The sequence below is a fragment of the Bufo gargarizans genome, chromosome 4, assembly GCF_014858855.1.
Source record: "Bufo gargarizans isolate SCDJY-AF-19 chromosome 4, ASM1485885v1, whole genome shotgun sequence".
NCBI lineage: Eukaryota > Metazoa > Chordata > Amphibia > Anura > Bufonidae > Bufo > Bufo gargarizans.
Window position 1 is genome coordinate 517273425 of NC_058083.1, and position 25310 is coordinate 517298734.

Below are 25310 nucleotides of genomic sequence, written 5' to 3' on the forward strand. Positions count from 1 at the left end.
AGTGTAATCTATATGTACAGCGCAGGTATATACATAGTCATCCTCCTGTGTATTATAGTATATACTGTGCTGGTATAACCTGGGTCTATCTGAGTGTAATCTATATGTACAGCGCAGGTATATACATAGTCATCCTCCTGTGTATTATAGTATAGACTATGCTGGTATAACCTGGGTCTATCTGAGTGTAATCTATATGTACAGCGCAGGTATATACATAGTCATCCTCCTGTGTATTATAGTATATATTATATACTGTGCTGGTATAACCTGGGTCTATCTGAGTATAATCTATATGTACAGCGCAGGTATATACATAGTCATCCTCCTGTGTATTATAGTATATACTGTGCTGGTATAACCTGGGTCTATCTGAGTGTAATCTATATGTACAGCGCAGGTATATACATAGTCATCTCCTGTGTATTATAGTATAGACTATGCTGGTATAACCTGGGTCTATCTGAGTGTAATCTATATGTACAGCGCAGGTATATACATAGTCATCTCCTGTGTATTATAGTATATACTATGCTGGTATAACCTGGGTCTATCTGAGTGTAATCTGTATGTACAGCGCAGGTATATACATAGTCATCTCCTGTGTATTATAGTATATACTGTGCTGGTATAACCTGGGTCTATCTGAGTGTAATCTATATGTACAGCGCAGGTATATACATAGTCATCTCCTGTGTATTATAGTATATACTTTGCTGGTATAACCTGGGTATATCTGAGTGTAATCTATATGTACAGCTGGTTGTACATCTTCTGTATATACATGGAGGATATAAAGCTTTTGTTGAAACCCAAACTGTCCTGTATTTCGCTCGCGCTCCGGTTTTTCCGTGTGTAATCCACAGCTGATTCCATACGGTTTTCCATGTGGAGAAGCCCAGCCTGAGTGTAATCCAGAACCAGCAGTGTATGAGATTAGACCGATCTCATCTATTTTAGGCCTCATGCACACGACCGTTGTGATCCATGACCTGTCCTATTTTTTTGACTGACAACGGTTCACGGACCCATTCAAGTCAATGAGTCCGTGAAAAAACACGGATGCCCACAAGATTAGCATCCGCGTCCGTAGACTACTTTCACACAGACGGATCCGCAGATCCGTCTGCATAAAAGGTTTTTCGTGAAAACTCATATCCGACAGTATATTCTAACACAGAGGAGTTCCCATAGTGATGGGGACGCTTCAAGTTATAATATACTAAGAACTGTGAACATGACTGCCCCCTGCCGCACCTGAGGGGTTAATTGTGCATATCATAGCCCCCTGTAAGAGATCAGGTGCTGCCAGGCAGGAGGGGGCAGACCCCCCTCCCCTGTATTTAACTCATTGGTGGCCAGTGCGGCCCCCCTCCCTCCCCAGTATTATATTCATTGGTGGCCAGTGCGGCCTACCCTCCCCCCCCCCCTTAATTAAAATCACCTTCCCCCATCATTGGTGGCAGCGGAGAGTTCCGATCGGAGTCCCAGTTTAATCGTTGGGGCTCCGATCGGTAACCATGGCAACTAGGACGCTACTGCAGTCCTGGTTGCCATGGTTACTTAGCAATTTTTAGAAGCATTATACTTACCTGCAATGTCTGTGACCGGCCGGGCGCTCCTCCTACTGGTAAGTGACAGGTCTGTGCTCTGAGTCTAAGCAATGCGCCGCACAGACTTTTCACTTACCAGTAGGAGGAGCGCCTGGCCGGTCACAGACATCGCAGGTAAGTATAATGCTTCTAGGACTGCAGTAGCGTCCTGGTTGCCATGATGGGGGGGTGATTTTAATTAGGGGGGGGAGAGGGGAGGCTGCACTGGCCACCAATGAGTTAAATACAGGGGAGGGGGGTCTGCCCCCTCCTGCCTGGCAGCACCTGATCTCTTGCAGCAAGGTTGTGTGCATGAGGCCTCACAGTGAGGAATATGTAGAGCCATTTGCTGTCAGCTAGCAGAGGAAGGCGGCTCCACAGGGGGTCCTGCTTCAAAACAGACCACGTGTTTACAGTTCACACCCCCCTCAGCCAGCATGGAGGCTAAAGGTCCATTTACACGTCCGCAAAATGGGTCCGCATCCGTTCCGCAATTTCAATGGGGCCGGAATGTGCTGTCGGCACTTCTGTTCCGCAAAAAATAGAACATGTCCTATTCTTGTTCGTAATTGCGAGTGCCGGCAATGTGCAGTCCACAAAACGCAGAACGCACATTGCGGTGTCCATGTTTTGCGGATCCGCAAAACACAGACGGACGTATGAATGGACCCTTACTCATCCTCCAGGAAACCCCTCTGTGGGGGGCTGAGCTAATTACATAGATCACTCAAATCCATCAATCATCATGGAACAGGGAGTTCATCATTATGAATTGACCGTCCATCACAGAAATAAACCGGTTACATATCTGGGACCGAGACGGACATTCTCCTGGCCGTAGTTCTCTTGTGGGATTCAAGAAAGGGGAGATACGGAGAACTCCTAGTAGGAACCAAATAACGCTGTCATGTTTGGTCTCAAATTGTACCCAGAACCCAGGCGGATCCGATGGTATCAGAACCATCTCCCTGTGACCTTCCGGTATGGAGCTATGAGCCATAATGGGTTTTGTGGATATTTGGCTACTAGGACCAGGGAAGGGGAGGGGGATCCTCCCGGGGGAGTGAGGGGCGCGACCCACTAAGGATTACACTGCCTGTGCAGGGCAGCGGCCATGGTCTTTCTCTAAAGGGGGACCCATCGTGTAATGTGTTTGGAGGGACCGTGGACAACCTGCTGATGTCACTGCTCCCGTGTGGCTATAGCATTCATCATCATAAGGGCTCATGCACACGACCGTATGTATTTTGCGGTCTGCAAAAAACGGATCTGCAAAAAATAAGGGAAATAAACATTGAAGTTTATTTTGCTGTTAACCCTTGCTGTGTTGGAGAAAAAAATGGATTAACATAAATTATTTTCATTTTCTTTTAAACTGCTGTGGAACACCTCAAGGGTTAGCAACGTTTGTAACATCAGTTTTGAATAAATTGAGGGGTTTAGTTTCTAAAATGGGGTCATTTATGGGTTTCTAAACTTTTAAACCTCCTAACAAAAAATAAAATGACATTTACAAAATGATGCCAACATAAATTAGACATATGGGGAATGTTGACTGATAATTTAACAAAATAATATTTTTTTTTTGTAGAGAAATTCACATTTTCTGTAAATTTTGGGTTTAACCACTTGGCGCCACGCTAACGCCGAAAGGCGTCATCTCCGCGGCGCTCCCAGGCTACGCTAACGCCGATTGGCGTCATCTCGCGTGAGCCGAGATTTCCTGTGAACGCGCGCACACAGGCGCGCGCGCTCACAGGAACGGAAGGTAAGCGAGTGGATCTCCAGCCTGCCAGCGGCGATCGCTCGCTGGCAGGCTGGAGATCCGAATTTTTTAACCCCTAACAGGTATATTAGACGCTGTTTTCATAACAGCATCTAATATACCTCCTACCTGGTCCTCTGGTGGTCCCTTTTGTTAGGATCGACCACCAGAGGACTCAGGTAGGTCAGTACAGTCGCACCAAACACCACACTACACTACACTACACCCCCCCGTCACTTATTAACCCCTTATAAACCCCTGATCACCCATGATCACCCCATATAAACTCCCTGATCACCCCCCTGTCATTGATCACCCCCCTGTCAGGCTCCGTTCAGACGTCCGTATGATTTTTACGGATCCACGGATACATGGATCGGATCCGCAAAAAGCATACGGACGTCTGAATGGAGCCTTACAGGGGGGTGATCAATGACAGGCGGGTGATCACCCATATACACTCCCTGATCACCCCCCTGTCATTGATAACCCCCCTGTAAGGCTCCATTCAGACGTCAGCATGCGTTTTGTGGATCCGATCCATGTATCCATGGATCCGTAAAAAATCATGCGGATGTCTGAATGGAGCCTTACAGGGGGGGTGATCAGTGACAGGGGGGTGATCACCCTGATTACCCTGATCACCCCTGTCATTGATAACCCCCCTGTAAGGCTCCATTCAGACGTCCGCATGCGTTTTGTGGATCCGATCCATGGATCCGTAAAAAATCATGCGGATGTCTGAATGGAGCCTTACAGGGGGGGTGATCAGTGACAGGGGGGTGATTACCCTGATCACCCCCTGTCATTGATAACCCCCCTGTAAGGCTCCATTCAGACGTCCGCATGCGTTTTGTGGATCCGATCCATGGATCCGTAAAAAATCATGCGGATGTCTGAATGGAGCCTTACAGGGGGGGTGATCAGTGACAGGGGGGTGATCACCCTGATTACCCTGATCACCCCCTGTCATTGATAACCCCCCTGTAAGGCTCCATTCAGACGTCCGCATGCGTTTTGTGGATCCGATACATGTATCCATGGATCCGTAAAAAATCATGCGGATGTTTGAATGGAGCCTTACAGGGGGGGTGATCAGTGACAGGGGGGTGATTACCCTGATCACCCCCTGTCATTGATAACCCCCCCTGTAAGGCTCCATTCAGACGTCCGCATGCGTTTTGTGGATCCGATACATGTATCCATGGATCCGTAAAAAATCATGCGGATGTCTGAATGGAGCCTTACAGGGGGGGTGATCAGTGACAGGGGGGTGATCACCCTGATTACCCTGATCACCCCCTGTCATTGATAACCCCCCTGTAAGGCTCCATTCAGACGTCCGCATGCGTTCTGTGGATCCGATCCATGTATCCATGGATCCGTAAAAAATCATGCGGATGTCTGAATGGAGCCTTACAGGGGGGTGATCAATGACAGGGGGGTGATCAGGGAGTCTATATGGGTGATCACCCCCCTGTCATTGATCACCCCCCTGTCATTGATCACCCCCCCCCCCCTGGTAAGGCTCCATTCAGACATTTTTTTTGGCACAAGTTAGAGGAAATTTTTTGTTTGTTTTTGTTTTTGTTTTTTCTTACTAAGTCTCATATTCCACTAACTTGTGTCAAAAAATAAAATCTCACATGGACGCACCATACCCCTCACGGAATCCAAATGCGTAAACATTTTTAGACATTTATATTCCAGACTTCTCACGCTTTAGGGCCCCTAAAAAGCCAGGGCAGTATAAATACCCCACATGTGACCCCATTTCGGAAAGAAGACACCCCAAGGTATTCCGTGAGGGGCATATTGAGTCCATGAAAGATTGAAATTTTTGTCCTAAGTTAGCGGAAAGTGAGACTTTGTGAGAAAAAAACAAAAAAAATCAATATCCGCTAACTTATGCAAAAAAAATAAAAAATTCTAGGAACTTGCCAGGCCCCTCATTGAATACCTTGGGGTGTCTTCTTTCCAAAGTGGGGTCACATGTGGGGTATTTATACTGCCCTGGCTTTTTAGGGGCCCGAAAGTGTGAGAAGAAGTCTGGGATCCAAATGTCTAAAAATGCCCTCCTAAAAGGAATTTGGGCCCCTTTGCGCATCTAGGCTGCAAAAAAGTGTCACACATGTGGTATCGCCGTACTCAGGAGAAGTTGGGGAATGTGTTTTGGGGTGTCATTTTACATATACCCATGCTGGGTGAGAAAATATCTTGGTCAAATGCCAACTTTGTATAAAAAAATGGGAAAAGTTGTCTTTTGCCAAGATATTTCTCTCACCCAGCATGGGTATATGTAAAATGACTCCTCAAAACACATTCCCCAACTTCTCCTGAGTACGGCGATACCAGATGTGTCACAATTTTTTGCAGCCAAGGTGGGCAAAGGGGCACATATTCCAAAGTGCACCTTTCGGATTTCGCAGGCCATTTTTTACACATTTTGATTGCAAGGTACTTCTTACACATTTGGGCCCCTAAATTGCCAGGGCAGTATAACTACGCCACAAGTGACCCCATTTTGGAAAGAAGACACCCCAAGGTATTCCGTGAGGGGCATGGCGAGTTCCTAGAATGTTTTATTTTTTGTCACAAGTTAGCGGAAAATGATGATTTTTCTTTTTTATTCTTTTTTCCTTACAAAGTCTCATATTCCACTAACTTGCGACAAAAATAAAAAATTCTAGGAACTCGCCATGCCCCTCACGGAATACCTTGGGGTGTCTTCTTTCCAAAATGGGGTCACTTGTGGCGTAGTTATACTGCCCTGGCAATTTAGGGGCCCAAATGTGTGAGAAGTACCTTGCAATCAAAATGTGTAAAAAATGGCCTGCAAAATCTGAAAGGTGCACTTTGGAATATGTGCCCCTTTGCCCACCTTGGCAGCAAAAAAGTGTGACACATCTGGTATCGCCGTACTCAGGAGAAGTTGGGGAATGTGTTTTGGGGTGTCATTTTACATATACCCATGCTGGGTGAGAGAAATATCTTGGCAAAAGACAACTTTTCCCATTTTTTTATACAAAGTTGGCATTTGACCAAGATATTTTTCTCACCCAGCATGGGTATATGTAAAATGACACCCCAAAACACATTCCCCAACTTCTCCTGAGTACGGCGATACCAGATGTGTCACACTTTTTTGCTGCCAAGGTGGGCAAAGGGGCACATATTCCAAAGTGCACCTTTCGGATTTCACCGGTCATTTTTTACACATTTTGATTGCAAAGTTCTTCTCACACATTTGGGCCCCTAAATTGCCAGGGCAGTATAACTACCCCACAAGTGACCCCATTTTGGAAAGAAGACACCCCAAGGTATTCCGTGAGGGGCATGGCAAGTTTTTAGAATTTTTTATTTTTTGTCGCAAGTTAGTGGAATATGAGACTTTGTAAGAAAAAATAAAAAAAATAAAATCATCATTTTCCGCTAACTTGTGACAAAAAATAAAAAGTTCTATGAACTCACTATGCCTATCAGCGAATACCTTAGGGTGTCTACTTTCCGAAATGGGGTCATTTGTGGGGGTTTTCTACTGTTTGGGCATTGTAGAACCTCAGGAAACATGACAGGTGCTCAGAAAATCAGAGCTGTTTCAAAAAGCGGAAATTCACATTTTTGTACCATAGTTTGTAAATGCTATAACTTTTACCCAAACCATTTTTTTTTTGCCCAAACATTTTTTTTTTATCAAAGACATGTAGAACAATAAATTTGGCGAAAAATGTATATATGGATGTCGTTTTTTTTTGCAAAATTTTACAGCTGAAAGTGAAAAATGTCATTTTTTTGCAAAAAAATCGTTAAATTTCGATTAATAACAAAAAAAGTAAAAATGTCAGCGGCAATGAAATACCACCAAATGAAAGCTCTATTAGTGAGAAGAAAAGGAGGTAAAATTCATTTGGGTGGTAAGTTGCATGACCGAGCAATAAACCGCTAAAGTTGTGGAGTGCCGATTTGTAAAAAAGGGCCTGGTCACTAGGGGGGTATAAACCTGTGGTCCTTAAGTGGTTAAGGAAAAAAATATTGACCCAATTTTGCCGCTATAATCAATTACGAAAACAAGGTTATTACCACATAAAGTGAGATATGTCCGATTTGCAAAAGTAGGCCTGGGCAGGAAGGTGAAAACTGGCCTGGGGTAGAAAGGGTTAATATATGCAAATAAGCCTAGCAACAGGGGTGTTGCCCTTACACCTAGAGGCTCCTCCTTTCTGAACCTGTCACGCCCATTTCACTTTCATTGACAGGGTCAGGTGTGATTACGTCTTCACTGCCTGGTCCTGTCAATCAAAGTGAAAAGGGCGTGGCAGGTGCAGAAAGGAGGAGCCTCTAGGTAAAAAGGCAACACCCCCGTTACTCCTGGAGGTTCATTTGCATATAATAAAACATAATTATCTCAGCAGTGCGGGCACATATCAACATGGGACTAACACAGATGCCTTCAGCTGCCAAGCGCACATGTACCAGGTCAGCCGGTGTCACAGGTACCAATCTGCTGACAGATGCCCTTTATTCTTGTGATTCCAACTGATCAGACGAGGGCAGTCTGAGCTCTAGATCTATGAAGTGATCTACCAGATTACAGCTTTAGGGTCCATTCACACGTTCGCATGTTGGGTCCGGATCCGTTCCGCAATTTTGTGGAAAGGGTGCGGAGCCATTCATTTTCAATGGGGCCGGAACAGATGCGGACAGCACACTATGTGCTGTCCGCATCTGCATTTCCAGATCTGCACTTCCAGCCCTGAAAAAAATAGACCATGTCCTATTCTTGTCCGCAATTGTGGACAAGAAAATGCATTTTCTGTGACAGTGTTCTATGACAACGCTGCGGACCGCAAAACACATGCGGACGTGTGAATGGACCCTTATACTGGTATTACCGCTGTGACCTGTAACTGTCTATAGTGGTGATATGAAGGTGTGACAGGCTTTTGACCTGAAACATGGAGGATCTGCCTTGATACACGTTATTATCTCCTCCAGTGTTTCCTCTTCTTATCTCCAGTATTTGTATTTTACATGGGATTTTCTATGATTTTACATCGGTTCATCTTCTTTCCATTCAGGTTCCTACAATATAGGATCCGCTCAGCGTATATCTCCTATGTAAGATCATTCTCCTGATTTACCCTTTAAGGATGGATAGAGATGGGGACAAGATGGCAGAGAGTATAATAAATCTCACCCTAGAGATCCTCCTCCGGCTTACTGGAGAGGTGAGAGATTCTGATGATGTCACGTTACATCATCTTCTCTATGATGGACATGACTGGAGAGGTGAGGGAGTCTGGAGATGTATGGAGTGATATTTATTACTGCGTCTCTCCATAACCAGGAATACACAGTAGTGAAGAAGACCTCTAGTGAGCATTGTCAGGCCCCGGTATCTGAAGGACGGGGAGGAATCCTGAGCCCAATATCCAGGCCGACATCTCACATCCCGATACATGAGAAAGTCAACAGAGAGAAGGTCCTAGAGCTCACCAACAAGATTAATGAGCTGCTGACTGGAGAGGTGACATCGATGGGAATGCCGGGACATTATACAGTAACACTATGAAGGGATCTGGGTGATGACTGTATCATTGTGTTGTCAGGTTCCTATAAGGTGTCAGGATGTCGCCGTCTATTTCTCCATGGAGGAGTCTGAGTATTTAGAAGGACACAAAGATCTGTACAAGAACGTCATGATGGAGGATCACCAGCCACCAAGTAAAAAACATGACTAAATACACACATCCTCTCACTAGTTATATGTAAGAAATTAATTGTCACAGTATGTTTTTCCTGCAGTTAAAGAATGGAGAACAACTCCCAGTCCTCTTCTACATGATGAGAGATGTCCCAGTCCTCTTCTTCTACAGGATGAGAGATGTCCTAGTCCTCTTCTTCTACAGGATGGTTCAGAAGAACATCAAAGCATTCCATATGATGATCAGATAGATGGAAATAAGGTCTCATGAAAGGTTCCCTATGATCTGTAGAAGTGCTGTGAAGATCTTGTGTTCAGTCTTGTTTTATAAACCAGTATTATATGTTTTATCTTTGTATAATGAGAAAGGTAGAGATGTCAGGATTACAGCTAACTATAGACCTTGCATGTCGTCTGGATCTTCTCACAGTTTTCTGGTCTGTAGAGACTGCTGGTTGGAATAAGGAACCAACTAGATGCATATATACAGGAGACCTGCAGATATATTTGGGTCAGACAATGAAACATGGCACATGTAGATCCACTGTGTCTCTTGAACAGATTTGACATGGTTCTGCTCCGAAGTGTGTTATATAAGTGAAACCCTCATCCCTCCACTTTATCCCCTGTACAGGGACGTGGACTTTGTTGCAGGGGAACCACTAGGCTGCTGCACTTGAAGTACTTTCTGTACAAGTGACTGGTGACCCACGTGGTCAGGAAAGGCAGAACACATGCAGTCCGATAAATGGTCTATTGTCAGGTCAAGCAGCTCAGGATCAGAACGGAGGTCAGGCAAGGGTCAGGTCAGGAAGCAAAAGGTCCAATCTAGAAGTCAGGCAGAAGTCTGTACACAGAACAGGCAAGCAAGCTTTGCATGAAACTAGCATACTATAACCTATTGATCAGGCTCCTTTGCATGGCTTGTAGAGATCAGAGTGCGTGCATGCCGGCCCTATAAGAGCCAGAGATAGTGTGTGCACACATGACTTATGGGCAGAGAAGGTCATTATCGGCAGGAAGCAGGCCTCAGCTTGTGTGGGAGGACAGCGTTATTCCAGCAGCTGGGACCACTGGGAAGGGAGAGAGGGATGTCTGTGGGACTGGACCGGTGGAGCCCTAAAGCTATGGAGCAGGTAAACCAGGCAGCAGGCGTGCCCACCAGCTGGAAGGAGAGGAGCTATAGGCATGGTCCGCTGCCATAGCAGATAACTCTGCTGTCATTTCATCACTTTTTGTCATTGTAATTAATGATCTTTTCTGGTCACATCAAACATTCCACACGACTTCTCCATCAGTCTGCTGACTTTTACAATTTCTGTTTCACAGGTTATAAATCTGGATAAAGATCTGAAAAATATTACATCTGAAGATACATATGTGAGGAGTGATGAGCAGATCATAGAGGACATTCCCACCGATAACCACCCAGGTGAGTAGTAACCACACCATAAAGCAGAGAAGACTCACAGATTATGCTCCTTCACTGGCTACTGATGACTCCTTGTATAGTCAGTCCAATAAATAGAGATGGAGGCAGCATGTCCGGTACAAAAAAATCCCTTTATTGGGAGCCGCTTAGGTGAACAAAAACGTGCAAAGGGTAGTTGCGTTTCGGCTGACACACAGCCTTTATCAAACACCATGTGTACTCTAAAAGATCATGTTTAAAAACCCTAAGCCACATCCACTCTCACAACTGTGGCCAATTACCCACTCAATGGAGTGCTCATTATGTCTCAGGTGTGTACATACGTGCACATAAACAGTGTCATAATATTCGCCCACTTAGGGCATACGATCCAGCCAACCACATACCTTCATGGTGCACGTCTCTCAAGCGTCCTCCGGCAGTCAGTGCGCATGTCTGGGGAGGCGCTCCATGTAATCACATGTCCGTCGCGAGTCACATGATCGCAAGCAAAACCTGCCCATGTGATCCCAGTGACGTCGAAACTCCTCCCAAACCTCGTCCAGTCAGTGCACCGTTGCTAGGGACGCCTATGGAGCCATCCGCCTACACCCTGCCGTCAATGCAGTGATCCCATATCACTGCGCCAGAGGTCCTGGCGGAGGGGAGACCGCGCTATCACCAAGTTCACTACAGCGCAATATCATACCACATGTTAAACGCCTCACTCGCGTCCTCCTGCGATCAGGGCGCATGTCTGGGGAGGCGGAGTCATGCCAATACCTGTCAGTCGCCAGCCGCATGCCCGACCATAGTGACGTAAAAAACTCCTCCCACTCTCCATCCAGTCAGCTCCGCGTTGCTAGGGGCGCGCAGGGAGGCGTCCGCCCGTGTCTCTGACGCACATGTAGGGATCCCACATATACACACCAGGGATCCAAGCGGAGGGGAACCATATTGCAATGAAGTGCCTTATGTAGCAGTGTTGGCTGGAAAAATTTGTGCATGTGAAATAGTAAAAAACAAAAATCAATTAACACTATACAGACAACAGATTCCTATAAAAGGTCCCTCGGATCATTTACACATTCCCCACATAGAAATCAAGATTCATCCCAAAGGGTTGGAGTGCCCTCACTTCAAAGATCCATTTTAGCTCCTTTTTGCGTAGGATCCGATCCTTGTCTCCCCCACGCCTCATCTTGCTGTCACGGAAGGTGTACAGGAAACAAGACAGTGCAAAATAAATATATGACTCACTGGATCCAAAACTAAGGAACAAAAGGGAGACCCCTGCATAAGACCTGGCACTCACCCTGACTGCTCAGCCTATGCGAAAATCCCAATGGTAGATGATCGCATATCCACGTACCTCGACTGTATAACACCTGAACACCCTATAATAGTGAGGGGACACGACCACCGGCTCCCTACACTAGACACTGAGGGAGTCATGGTCACTTGGGATCCAGCAAACAGAAAATCACAAATAAATGTACAGCACTTATCTTGTAGAAGACTGGAAAATAGGATCAGCATGCACACACACTCCAGGAAGTAGTATAAGCCGCACACTAATGCATTATGGGGAGGAATTTAAAGGGATGCAATCAGTCCAACTACATGACAGCTGAGAGAGACTAACGAGATTAGGAACTGAAAACCAGAACAAAGAAAACTCAAGAAGGAGGTTCTGAAAGGCTTCTGTCAGAGCTTCTCAGCTGTCTGGTTGTGACACTTGCCAACCGAATCAATGATTCGGAATCTGAGCTGGTTGACCGAGTGTCCACGTTCCAATAAATGTTTTGCCACAGGCTTATCAATTTGGGCCCTTCTGATATTACTCTTATGAGAGTTAATCCGTTCACAGGCTTCCATTGTGGTCTCCCCTATGTAGATGAGGCCACAAGGACACGTGATCATATACACCACATCCCGTGATCTGCATGTAAAAAAAGCTTTGATCTTGTAGGTATATCCCTTCGAGACAGACATTTTCCATAAACCCACAGACAGGAATAATTTATTGGAGTTTAACAGTAACCATCCACGACGGATGGTGGAGTCATTGCCCTGGAGCCAGCTGCTGAGGGTGAGACAGGTGGTATCGGGGGATGAGCTGTTTGAGATGAGAGTGGACGAGATGGGGAAGAAATTCCTTGATAGGGGTTATCCGCGTAAACTAGTGGAGAGGATCTCACAAAGGGTGGGGACGGTTGGCCGTGAGTCCATGTTCCAAGGGAAGAAGGTATGTGGTTGGCTGGATCGTATGCCCTAAGTGGGCGAATATTATGACACTGTTTTTGTGCACGTATGTACACACCTGAGACATAATGAGCACTCCATTGAGTGGGTAATTGGCCACAGTTGTGAGAGTGGGTGTGGCTTAGGGTTTTTAAACATGATCTTTTAGAGTACACATGGTGTTTGATAAAGGCTGTGTGTCAGCCGAAACACAACTACCCTTTGCACGTTTTTGTTCACATAAGCGGCTCCCAATAAAGGGATTTTTTTTTTTGTACCGGACATGCTGCCTCCATCTCTATTTATTGGACTGCACATATAGGAGCCCTGATGGATCTTGGACTCCAGGCAGGCTGTTGCATTCCGGATGACCACAAGATCTGGTGAGTGCGACTCCACAACACTTCTCTGCGTTCATTGTATAGTCAGGTAGTGGTGGCAGTTTGGGGGTCACATATTGTACTTTCCGACAGGTTTTCCTTTATTAGCACACAATTGTTACCGATACCAGGTGCCCCACAGTATTGATCAGAAGGTTGGGGTTATCACCCATTCTTCTAACTTCTATGAACCCTCTTTCCGTAGTACTTAGAGGCTTTACTGACACTTCAGAATTTTTGGAAATAGGAAAAGCCTTATGGTAGAGCCGAAATAAAAAGAGCCGAAATCAAAAGAGCCACCAATGAACAGTAGCCGCTGCCTGTCTGACCATAAAGATTTCACAATGTTCTGCCCTAAAGAAGTAATCATAGGAGGACAAATCCCCAGTGGTCAGTGACAGCTTGCCGGCCATTCTGTTCACCCCTTCCTGCTAAAGACTTCAATGCTATACCCCACTCTCCCCAGGAGCTCTGATCAATCCCAGTATATGGGGCCCCAAAATATCTCATGGCAGCTGTTAAATGGTCCCTTGTTGACACCTCAGAGAACACAGTCACAGTCCCGGTCTGACAACAGAAATTAAATTAGGTAATAATGCCCACAAAACAGTGTAGCTGGATATCAGAAATCTGGTAGGAGGGTCTAATGCTGGGCATGTATATATAACATGTAATAAACAGTGTGGGCCACGGTAGTACTTTTTACTCACAGTTCCTGTGGTATAAGGGAAAACACCCACCAGAGTTCTGTCACCATTGGGGATACGGTCTGGAGATGAACTGTCTCTGGGTGTGCCTTCCAGGCTATCCCTGCCTGAAAGTGGAGCACCTGCCCCGAAAGGGGCGACCCCACTTATCGGTGGCTAAACCCTGAAAAAAGCCGCAGCCGACCTTGAAGTGCTTGTAATGAATGGTCCCGACGTGTTTCCCCGTTGCAGATGATCAGCGGTTCATCAGGGGACAGAAACAGCAGATATGAAGGAGATGATGGCAGCCTGGATGATGTGGGCGTGAAGATATTAAAAGTTTGCCTTCCTATATACAAGTAAGTTTGAGATTGGAATACCCACGCTGGAGGCCGGAAGTGACGGAGGGGGGGTTTGTTGCTCCGCCTCACTTCCAGTCTCGTGGAGGGAAATTTGCGTTCCAAAGTTTAGAAAGGATAATAATAGTCCCCAAATAAAATAGATGTAAGGTGCTGGGTAAGCGCAATTTGAAACTCGGGCAATGCTAAGGAGGGAAGTGAGCGTGGGTTAGCCAAATAACATAAAGTGGAGGAATAAATCATGAAAAATAAATAGGAGATGGATAGACTTGGGACTGGAATTTGGTGCCAGCAGCTCAAGGTCCCCATTGCGATATAATTGTACATCTTTTGATCAATTGTGATCAGATAATAAGGCAAGTAGTCCAATGTAAATAGATAAAAAAAGAGAACTTACATATTAACAAGTTTGACCAATACATGATGCAAGGGGAGGAGTTTTAGAGAAAACAGGCAAAGCATATCTGTTCATTGAGGCCCAGCTGGGCCACCATTTTGAGGCGTTGTATCCACTGAGCCTCCTTGCAGAGAATCCTCCTATCCCAATCACCACCTCTAGGAGATTTACAGATTACTTCGATAACTTGGAATCTAAGACTCCTAAAATCTCCATTATGGTATTCCAAGGCGTGACGTGAAATAGTTTTGTTACGACGATGGGTGATGTCCCCAATGTGGTTGCCCACCCTCCACCTTAATTCATATTTTGTCTTATAGACGTAATTTGGAGGGCATGTACAAGTACATAGACAACACCCTGAGTTTTCAAATTCGCGAAATCCCGCATTTGGTAGGTTCTGCCTGTCGATAAACTTTTAAAGGAAGTCGACTTTTGAAAGGTACCGATTTATTCTCGTAATTGTACATTAGGACAGGTGCGTGAAATAAGGAGGGAATGTCTGTCTCTTTGTACAGAATATTTAAAAGCATCTCTGAGGATCTTAGGGGGTAACTTCTCTTGGAAAAATGTTTCCGTAGGTATTTAGCTTGGGATCTAAAAGATTGAAGTGTGGAACAATTCCTTCTAACACGTAAATATTGTCCCTTAGAGATACCCTTTTTTAGGCTCGGGGGATGGTAACTGTCCTACCTAAGGAGACTATTGGTGGCAGTTGGTTTGCGATGAGTCTCGGTGTGTAATTCTCAATTTTTTTGGGTTATATGGATATCCATGAAGGGAATGGTCCGCTCATGGATTTCATGTTTAAAGGTGAGACTGATGTCATTCAGGTTCAGTTGTTGGACAAAGGTTTTAAAATGACGGATGGACCCACCCAATAAAATCAAGATGTCATCAATATACCGCCCCCAAAAGATTATATGGGAGGTCCATTGGTCGAACTGATCTCTGAAAACAACGGTATCCTCCCAGATTTGCATAACTCGGGGCACAGGGGCTCCCTATTGCGGTCTCCCTGAGCTGGTGGTAGAACCTATTCTCAAATAAAAAGTAATTATGTGAGAGAATAAATTCCAAATTTTCCATGACAAAAGAACTATGAGCCCTATATTGAATGCCCCTAGTTTTGAGAAAATGTTCAGTTGCTAATAACCCATATTTATGTGGTATACTAGAGTAAAGGGCCTCTACATTGATTGAAGCCAGATACACATTATCGTCCACAGAAAAATTCTCAATCTTTGTCATAAGGTCTGTGGTGTCACGAATGAAGGACGGCAGAGATGAGACAAAGGGGCTAAAAATCCCACTGAAGAATTCTCCAGTCACTTAGAATCCATTCTCATTAGAGCTCTAGAAAATAAAATAATCTCTAGTTAAGAAATTAGGTTCATGTCCCCCAAACACCCACAAATTCCTATGTTTTATGCCCTTCCTAAAATACATAAAGGGTACCCCCCTTAGAGGCCGTCCAATAGTCTCAGGTGTTGACTCCATTACACGAAATACAAGAATGTAGACAAGATTCTTAGCCCCTTTGTCTCATCTCTGCCGTCCTAGTGATTGGGATAGGAGGATTCTCTGCAAGGAGGCTCAGTGGATGCACCGCCTCAAAACGGTGGCCCAGCTGGGCCTCAATGAACAGATATCCTTTGCCTGTTTTCTCTAAAACTCCTCCCCTTGCATCATGTATTGGTCAAACTTGTTAATATGTAAGTTTTCTTTTTTTTATCTATTTACATTGGACTACTTGCCTTATTATCAGATCAAAAGATGTACAATTATATCGCAATGGGGACCTTGGGCTGCTGGCACTAAACTCCAGTCTCAGGTCTATCCATCTCCCATTTATACGTTATATTATTTGGCTAACCCTTCTTCATGTGCACGCTTAAAATTATTACCTTTTCTCCCCTTACTTCTCTCCCTTCAGGCACTTTACAGTGGAACGCATTTACTAGCACTTCCGGATAGCCTGCCTTTCACAGTGGCTCCCGTTGTGCTCAAAGGACCGGAAGTGAGTTCCATTGGGCGGAAGTTGTCTATATCTCCCGCGATGGCGCAAGTCTAGTTACCGACGCTCACTTCCCTCCTTAGCATGGCCCCAGTTTCAAATTGCTCTTATGCAGCACCTTCACATCTACTTTACTTGGGGACTATTATTATCCTTTCTGTACTTTGGAACGCAAATTTCACTCCACGAGACTGGAAGTGAGGCGGAGCAACAAACCCCCCCTCGTCACTTCTGGCCTCCAGCATGGGTATTCCAATCTCAAACTTACCTGTATATAGGGAGGCAAACTTTTAATATCTTCACGCCCACATCATCCAGGCTGCCATCATCTCCTTTATATCTGCTGTTTCTGTCCCCTAATGAACCGCTGATCATCTGCAACGGGGAAACACGTCGGGACCATTCATTACAAGCACTTCAGGGTCTGCTAGGGCTTTTTTCAGGGTTTAGACACCGATAAGTGGGGTTGCCCCTTTCGGGGCGGGTGCTCCACTTTGAGGCAGGGATAGCCTGGAAGGGACACCCAGGGACAGGTCATCTCTCGATCGTATCGCCAATGGTGACAAAACTCTGGTGGGTGTTTTTCCCTATACCATAGGAACTGTGAGTAAAAACTACTACCGTGGCCCACACTGTTTATTAAATGTTATATATACATGCCAGGCATTAGACCCTCCTACCAGATTCTTGATATCCAGCTACTCTGTTTTGTGGGCATTATTACCTAATTTAAATTCTGTGGAGGTTATTTTTTTATATTTTTATGTTAATATTAAAAGTTAAGTTTTAGGAGTTTTTTTCTGTAAGCCAATCAGGTTGTTTTGTAGGAAAAATACACTTTTAAAATGTACCTGATGTCATCAAACATAGCTCCGGTAGTCACTGGGGCGTACCGCTGGATGAGGCGAGACACAGCGTCATCTCTATCCTGCCCAACTTACTCTCACCGAGCTCTGCTGGCTTCTTGATGTCAGCTCCTGGCAATGTGAAATCTCGCACAGCAGAAGACATTGGCAGGGATCTTGACATCTGCTGACTGTGGTCCCAGCATCTCCTGGGCAAACACAGTGAGTGCTTGAAGCCGGGGTGTATACATATCTGCACGCTTCACATGTCAGGATCCCGGTGCCGGAACAAGGTCTTCTGTGTCTGCGTGAGATTTCTCACTGCCAGGAGCTGACATCAGGAAGCCAGCGGAGGTCTGCAAGAGCAAACTGGGCAGGATAGAGGAGATGACTTCGTTACTCGCCTCATCCAGCGGTATGCCCCAGTGACTCCTGTTTGATGACATCTGACTTCTGAAAGTTGGCAGCTTGTACAGTGGGGACATGTAAATAGCTCCATAGGCCACTTCTGGTGACTGGTTCCCTTTAATGGATTTTTTATAACAGCCGCCCCTTATTTGTATAGAAACAGCTATAAACCATTTTCACTGGAATAAAAGGTGGCTGCAATATTCATTACACATTTTCCCCCTCCCTGATTGGATGTGAAACCCAGGACACCACCGGTGTAGGATTTAGGTCTAGAACCCCGATAACACACGGTGTAAGGAAGAATGTAAATTATACAAATTACTTGAATGTGAACAGGACAGCTTCACCAATCTCTGGACTCCTGGATTATGCAATTTTGTAAGGTTTGTTCATTTTTTGGCCCCCTGTTTGAGTTTTTTTTTTCTTTGTTTAGTGGAGGACCTCATCAGAAGACTGCATCTGGTATTCTAAGTTGATAATATGATGGTGATAGCGGAGGTGGACATCGTTCTTGCTCCTCCCTCTGCTCTCCCTTTTCATGGGCATGGTGGGGGAGTGATCATCTGTCCTTTCTCTGCTGTCCCCTTTCCCCTATTGGGGTCACCATTTTATGTTGATAGCAGTGGACTGATGATGTCCTGAGATTTGGGGTGAGGATCCATGACACGCATTCTGTGCCCCGGATTCCTCTTCCCCTCACTGGGAGTGAGGGTCACTCTGACTCATCTGGGGGGACCTCCTCATCTCCCTCTATATCCCTTTAGATCACCATGGTTAGCGGTCTTTGCTCCTCCCCGTGTGTGTGTAGGTGGGGACACTTGACAGTGCCCCATGTACTTTTTCCCCTCACCCATGACAGCACCCATTCCACTAGTTCCTCCTATCCAGGACAGGGAACTCAAAGAGATAAAATGGTTCACACCCCCACCACACCTCAGTTCAGGTTTCCAGTCCACCAGATAGGATGTACCTAGAGAGCTCTTGCTCCGAGCTTGGGTTCACACCCTGGGGCTGGGGAAGGTCAGAGTCTAGTCACCATGAAGGGACCTATCCCATGCGGCGTTAGTCTCCTCAGGGAGCAGTTTACCAAGTCTACCTTCCTCTTGCCTCCTTCCAGCCTCTAGGGGAGCTGCTGTGGCCTTGTTCAGACGGCTTCCGATTCAGTCTGGCGGGGTGCATGGCATCCCTTATCAAAGATGGCAGCTGGGAACCAATGCACATTTTAAGCATGCGCTTGGGAACGGGCAGGGGTACCCTTCCGGAGTCATGATTTCACTTCCTGTGATGCGACGCCGAGGAGGAAGCACCTTTTGCCGGCTGGATTAGGCATTTGGGGCTAGTGTTAAAAAGAGGCCAAGGCGCATTATAAATGGCAGCAGAAGAAGGCAGCCAACTCTGTGCACATAGTGTTGTGCAGGATCTGGTGTCTGGATACAATGTCGGACCCGGGTGATTCAGGACGCGCCGACCCCTTGGAACCCTCGAGGCCCACAAGTCTGGTACTGGACCTGAGGAGTGGGGAAGTTACCTCTACATATGGTGAGAGATATCCTCTCCTAATATTTATGGGTTGTTGTTAGCTTTTGTTGTTATAGGTATCAAAAACACCTAAGAAGTCATCTAAGCATAAAGAATGTAGTGGATGTAGAGTAGCTCTACCAGCATCTTATGTTAGACCACTGTGTCAGGGATGTGTGGATAAATTGGTTCTGGAAGAGTCACAATCTTTATCCAAAAGTATTAAGGCTTTGGTGAGATCACAAGTTAAATCATCTCTTAAGTCCCTGAAACGAAATCGTCCACGGTCACCAGAAAGGGCCGGTTACAGTAGAAAGACTGATTCTGAAAACTCTGGGGAGGATAATGATTTAAATTCCAGCCACAATATCTCAGATGATATTTTTGTCTTCGGAGGACCCTGTTTCGGACGGAAGATACTAAACTTTTATTAAAGCCTGTTAAGCTACCATTCAGTCAGAGGATGTAAAACAGTCTAAATCAATAGCTGACCAAGTTTTTGAGGGACTGGGTCCTAAACATCATAGAGTATTTTCAGTGCATAAAATTCTGAAAGCTCTTATAAGAAAGAAGTGGAAAAATACTGATTGGACATTTTTTATACCAACTACAGTCAAGAGAAAGTATCCCTTTGAAGAATCTGTATCTGAGGTATGAGATAGGGCCCCACAGTGGATGCACCAGTTGCTAAGATAGCCGAAAGATCGGGGCTTCCATTTGAAGACCTCAGAGATAAAAAAGCTGACGTTTATCTTAAAGGGGACCTTTCATGGCTCCAAACATTGTAAACTAAATAGCAGAACATGTAGGGCATAGTGCAGGGATCTCACTGCACTTACTATTATTCCTGGGCGCCACTCTGTTTGCCCGCTGTGGTCCCCATGTTATTTTCCCGCTCTGCATGCTAATTGCTAGCATCGGAAGTCCAGGTACTTATTTGCATTAATCCAAACCCATCAAAGGTCCTCTTTAAAAGAACTTGGGAACCAGCATCCACTAGTCTTAGGCCTGCTATTGCGGCCTCCTGGGTCTCTAGATCTTTAAGGTTATGGTTAGATAAGCTTGAGTCTCGTATTTAGGACAAGACTCCTAGAGAAGAATTACTTTCTTCTCTTCCTACCTTCCTTAAAGGGGTTCTGCACTTTCAATTAACTGATGATCTATCCTCTGGATAGATCATCAGCTTCTGATCGGCCGGGGTCCGACACCCGGGACCCCTGCCGATCAGCTGTTTGAGAAGGCAACGGCGCTCCAGCAGCGCCGCGGCCTTCTCACTGTTTACCGCCGGGCCGCCCGCCCACTGACGTCACGACTTGTATCAACTAGAGTGGGCGCGGCTAAGCTCTGTTCACTTGAATGGAGCTTAGCCGCGCCCACTCTAGTTGATACAAGTCGTGACGTCAGTGGGCGGGCGGCCCGGCAGTAAACAGTGAGAAGGCCGCGGCGCTGCTGGAGCGCCGCTGCCTTCTCAAACAGCTGATCGGCGGGGGTCCTGGGTGTCGGACCCCGGCCGATCAGAAGCTGATGATCTATCCAGAGGATAGATCATCAGTTAATTGAAAGTGCAGAACCCCTTTAAAGCAGCTGATTTCCTATGATATGTATCCACAGTTTTTCTGCTAGAGCAGCAGGCATGTCGAAAGCTGACAGATGTGCTTTCTGGTTAAAGTCGTGGAAAGGGGACCAGGGCTCTAAGGCTAGACTTTGTGCAGTCACCTGTGTAGGTTCTAGGCTTTTTGGCCCCTCGATAGATGATATTCTGGAAAGAGCTTCTGATAAAAAAGGGGGGTTCCCAGTTCCCCAGAAGCCTACCTTTTTTCATTAACCCCAGTCCAATTTTAGAAAACAAAGGGGCAGGCAGGGTGATAAATGAGAGAAATGTCCTAAATGTCCTAAATGATCTTTTTTTTGTTCATGCCCCAAGAAAGTAGATCTAAGTATAAATGGCAATGACGCAAGAAGTCATGTGGGAGGAAGGTTGTCACAGTTTTTTTCCGTCCTGGGGGTCCATTTCCCAGAACAGATGGATTCTAGAGGTTATAAAACGCAGGTATTGGATAGAATTCCTTTCTCGTCCACTCAACTTTTTTGTTCAAATAATATGCCCCAAGGATCTCAAAAAAGAGTAACTTTAGAATTATAAGTTTTGGCTCTATTAAAGGGGTTTTCCAGGAATTAAAAAAAATTAAAATCCTTAAATATTATTTTATAATAAATATATTCACAAACACTGATGGCCAGTGCGCAGTGTTCGCCCACGAACACATGCGGGCTGCCATCTTGACTCACCCGTCCGGCGATGCACAGGTAAGCCCTTTCCTGTGCCACGAGCCGGTCTGAAATCAAATGTGGTCACCGGGAGCAGGCAGTTCCGAGAACAGCCGCCGGGGGCCTTCATCGGGCTGTTCTCGGAACTGCCTGCTCCCGGTGACCGCATTTGTTTCAGACCGGCTCGTGGCACAGGTAAGGGCTTACCTGTGCATCGCCGGACTTGTGAGTCAAGATGGCAGCCCGCGGGCAAACACTGCGCACTGGCCATCACTGTTCACAAATACCTTTCATTACTTAGAATGGCTTGTTTTGTTTTGGGAACAATCATTAGGAGAAAAAAAATTGCAGCCGTCCTATCAGTACACAAAAAAACTTTCCTAATCACACAGGAAGAGAAGTTACTTTGCCACAATGAGCCATAGTGCTGCCCCATCCTCCTCTCTGCTCTGCTTGTCAGGAATCATGATCCTGAATACAGGTGAATCTCTGTGGGAATGGAGAAGATGAGGAGACATAAGAGGAGGGTGAGGTGTGGCTAATGTGCAGCTGCACTTGTATGCAGCCTCCATTACCACAGCAACACATTACCACAGTTGTGTGAACTGATGGGACAGCGGCCATTTTGTTTCCCCTGATGATTGCTCCCCAGACAAAACAAGCCATTATAAATAATGAAAGGTATTTGAGAATATACTTAAGTAATATTTACGGTAAGTATTTTCATTTTCTTTTCTTAATTCCCGGAGAACCCCTTTAACCCCTTAGGGACCCATGACGTATTAGTATGGCATGGTTCCCGAGTCCTTAAGGACCCATGACGTACCGGTACGTCATGTGCTGTTCCGATCACTGCCACCCGGCGGGCGGTGATCAGAAAAAGGTGCCTGTTCAAATCATTGAGCAGGCACCTCGGCTAAATGCGCGGGGGGGGTCCCGTGACACCAACCCCCCCCCGTGTCAATTCATACTTGCAGGTCAATTCATACTTGCGATTTGCGGCTTTTCTCAGTTGCAGTGTCGGCGGTGGGGGGGACCAGATGGCATGGAAGGCAGCACGATGTCTAAGGGAGGCATCGCGCTTCCTTCCGGTGACGAGCCTGTGAGCAAAGGATCAGACCCCCAAAAGTTCAAGTCCCAAAGTGTGACAAAAAATAAAGTGAAAAAAAAGTTGAAAAAATAAAGTTTTCCCCCCAAAATATTAAAAGTTTTGAATAAAAATAAACAAAAACGTCATTTTCCCCAAATAAAGTAAAAAAAAAAAAATGGTAAAAAAATAAGGGGGGAAAAAAAGTATACATATTAGGTATCGCCGCGTCCATATCGACCGGCTCTATAAACATATCACGTGACCTAACCCCTCGGATGAACACCATAAAAAATAAAAACTGTGCTAAATAAACAATTTTTTTGTCACCTTACATCACAAAAACTACAACAGCAAGCGATCAAAGAGGCGTCTGCCCACTAAAATAGTACCAATCTAACCGTCGCCTCATCCTGCAAAAAATTAGCCCCTACCTGAGACAATCGCCCAAAAACTGAAAAAACTATGGCTCAGAATATGGAGACACTAAAACATGATTTTATTGTGTAAAACTTACATAAATAAAAAAAAAAGTATACATATTAGGTATCGCCGCGTCCGTATCGACCGGCTCTATAAAAATATCACATGACCTAACCCCTCAGATGAACACCGTAAAAAAAAAAAATTAAAACTGTGCTAAATAAACCATTTTTTGTCACCTTACATCACAAAAAGTGTAATAGCAAGCGATCAAAAAGTCACACGCACCCCAAAATAGTGCCAATAAAACCATCATCTCATCCCGCAAAAATCATACCCTACCAAAGGTAATCGCCCAAAAACTGAAAAAATTATGGCTCTCAGAATATGGAAACACTAAAACATGATATTTTTTGCTTCATAAATGAAATCATTGTGTAAAACTTACATAAATAAAAAAAAAGTATACATATTAGGTATCGCTGCGTCCGTGACAACCTGGTCTATAAAAATAATAGATGATCTAATCTGTCAGATGAATGTTGTAAATAACAAAAAATAAAAACTGTGCCAAAACAGCTATTTCTTGTTACCTTGCCTCACAAAAAGTGTAATATAGAGCAACCAAAAATCATATGTACCCTAAACTAGTACTAACAAAACGGCCACCCTATTCCGTAGTTTCTAAAATAGGGCCACTTTTTTGGAGTTTCTACTCTAGGGTTGCATCAGGGGGGCTTCAAATGGGACATGGTGTCAAAAAAAACAGTCCAGCAAAATCTGCCTTCCAAAAACCGTATGGCATTCCTTTCCTTCTGCGCCCTGCCGTGTGCCCGTCCAGCAGTTTACGACCACATATGGGGTGTTTCTGTAAACTACAGAATCGGGGCCATAAATATTGAGTTTGTTTTGGCTGTTAACCCTTGCTTTGTTACTGGGAAAAATTGCTTAAAATGTAAAATTTCCCCAAAAATTGAAATTCTGAAATTTCATCTCAATTTGCCAATAACTCTTGTAGAACACCTAAAGGGTTAACAACGTTTGTAAAATCTGTTTTGAATACCTTGAGGGGTGTAGTTTCTTAGATGGGGTCACTTTTATGGAGTTTCTACTCTAAGGGTGCATCAGGGGGGCTTAAAATGGGACATGGTGTAAAAAAAAAAAGTCCAGCAAAATCTGCCTTCCAAAAACCGTATGGCATTCCTTTCCTTCTGCGCCCTGCCGTGTGCCCGTACAGCAGTTTACGACCACATATGGGGTGTTTCTGTAAAATACAGAATCAGGGCTATAAATATTGAGTCTGGTTTGGCTGTTAACCCTTGCTTTGTAACTGGAAAAAAATTATTAAAATGGAAAAATCTGCCGAAAAAGTGAAATTTTTAAATTGTATCTCTATATTCCATTAATTCTTGTGGAACACCTAAAGGGTTAACTACATTTGTAAAATCAGTTTTGAATACCTTGAGGGGTGTAATTTTTAGAATGGGGTCATTTTTGGGTAGTTTCTATTATGTAAGCCTCGCAAAGTGACTTCAGACCTGAACTGGTCCCTGAAAATTTCAGAAAAATTTCAAGATTTGTTTCTAAACTTCTAAGCCTTGTAACATCCCCAAAAAATAAAATCATTCCCAAAATGATCCACACATGAAGTAGGCATATGGGGAATGTAAAGTAATAACTTTTTTTGGAGGTATTACTATGTATTATAAAAGTAGAGAAATTTGAAACTTGGAAATTTAAATTTTTTTGGTAAATTTGGTCTTTTTTTTATAAATAAAAATGCATTTTTTTTAACTTCATTTTACCAGTGTCATGAAGTACGATATGTGACGAAAAAACAATCTCAGAATGGCCTGGATAAGTCAAAGCGTTTTAAAGTTATCAGCACTTAAAGTGACACTGGTCAGAAAAACATTTTGCAATAGTGTTTTAGGTCCATGTAGCTAGGGACATGTCTTGTTTGCAAGTATTTGTCCTTTGCTGCTAATTTTCAAAGAAGCTAGGTTGATAACTTAATGAATTGCTTTGTATGTAGAAGAAAATAGGTATAAGAACTTGTATAATACCTATATGCCAACTGAAGAATATTTGTGTGGGGTGAGGAAATCAGCTTTCAATTTACCTGATGGTGCATGTAGCGATAGTGGTGTCTGGATTGCCGAATTCATCTCATATATCCTTTATTGGTATCTGTTTGAGGGTG

At 44.7% G+C, this 25310-nt stretch overlaps 1 protein-coding gene across 1 annotated transcript in view; it reads left to right on the forward strand.

Annotated features, from left to right (window-relative positions):
* The first annotated feature begins 12528 nt into the window (after nucleotides 1-12528).
* The window catches only part of LOC122935530 (gastrula zinc finger protein XlCGF26.1-like), a 32697-nt gene continuing 19915 nt past the window's right edge, over nucleotides 12529-25310 (forward strand). Inside the window, exons 1-2 of the mRNA XM_044291300.1 lie at nucleotides 12529-12720; nucleotides 14035-14141. Coding sequence (XP_044147235.1) covers nucleotides 12529-12720; nucleotides 14035-14141 — 299 coding nt within the window. The remainder of the gene's footprint in view (nucleotides 12721-14034; nucleotides 14142-25310) is intronic.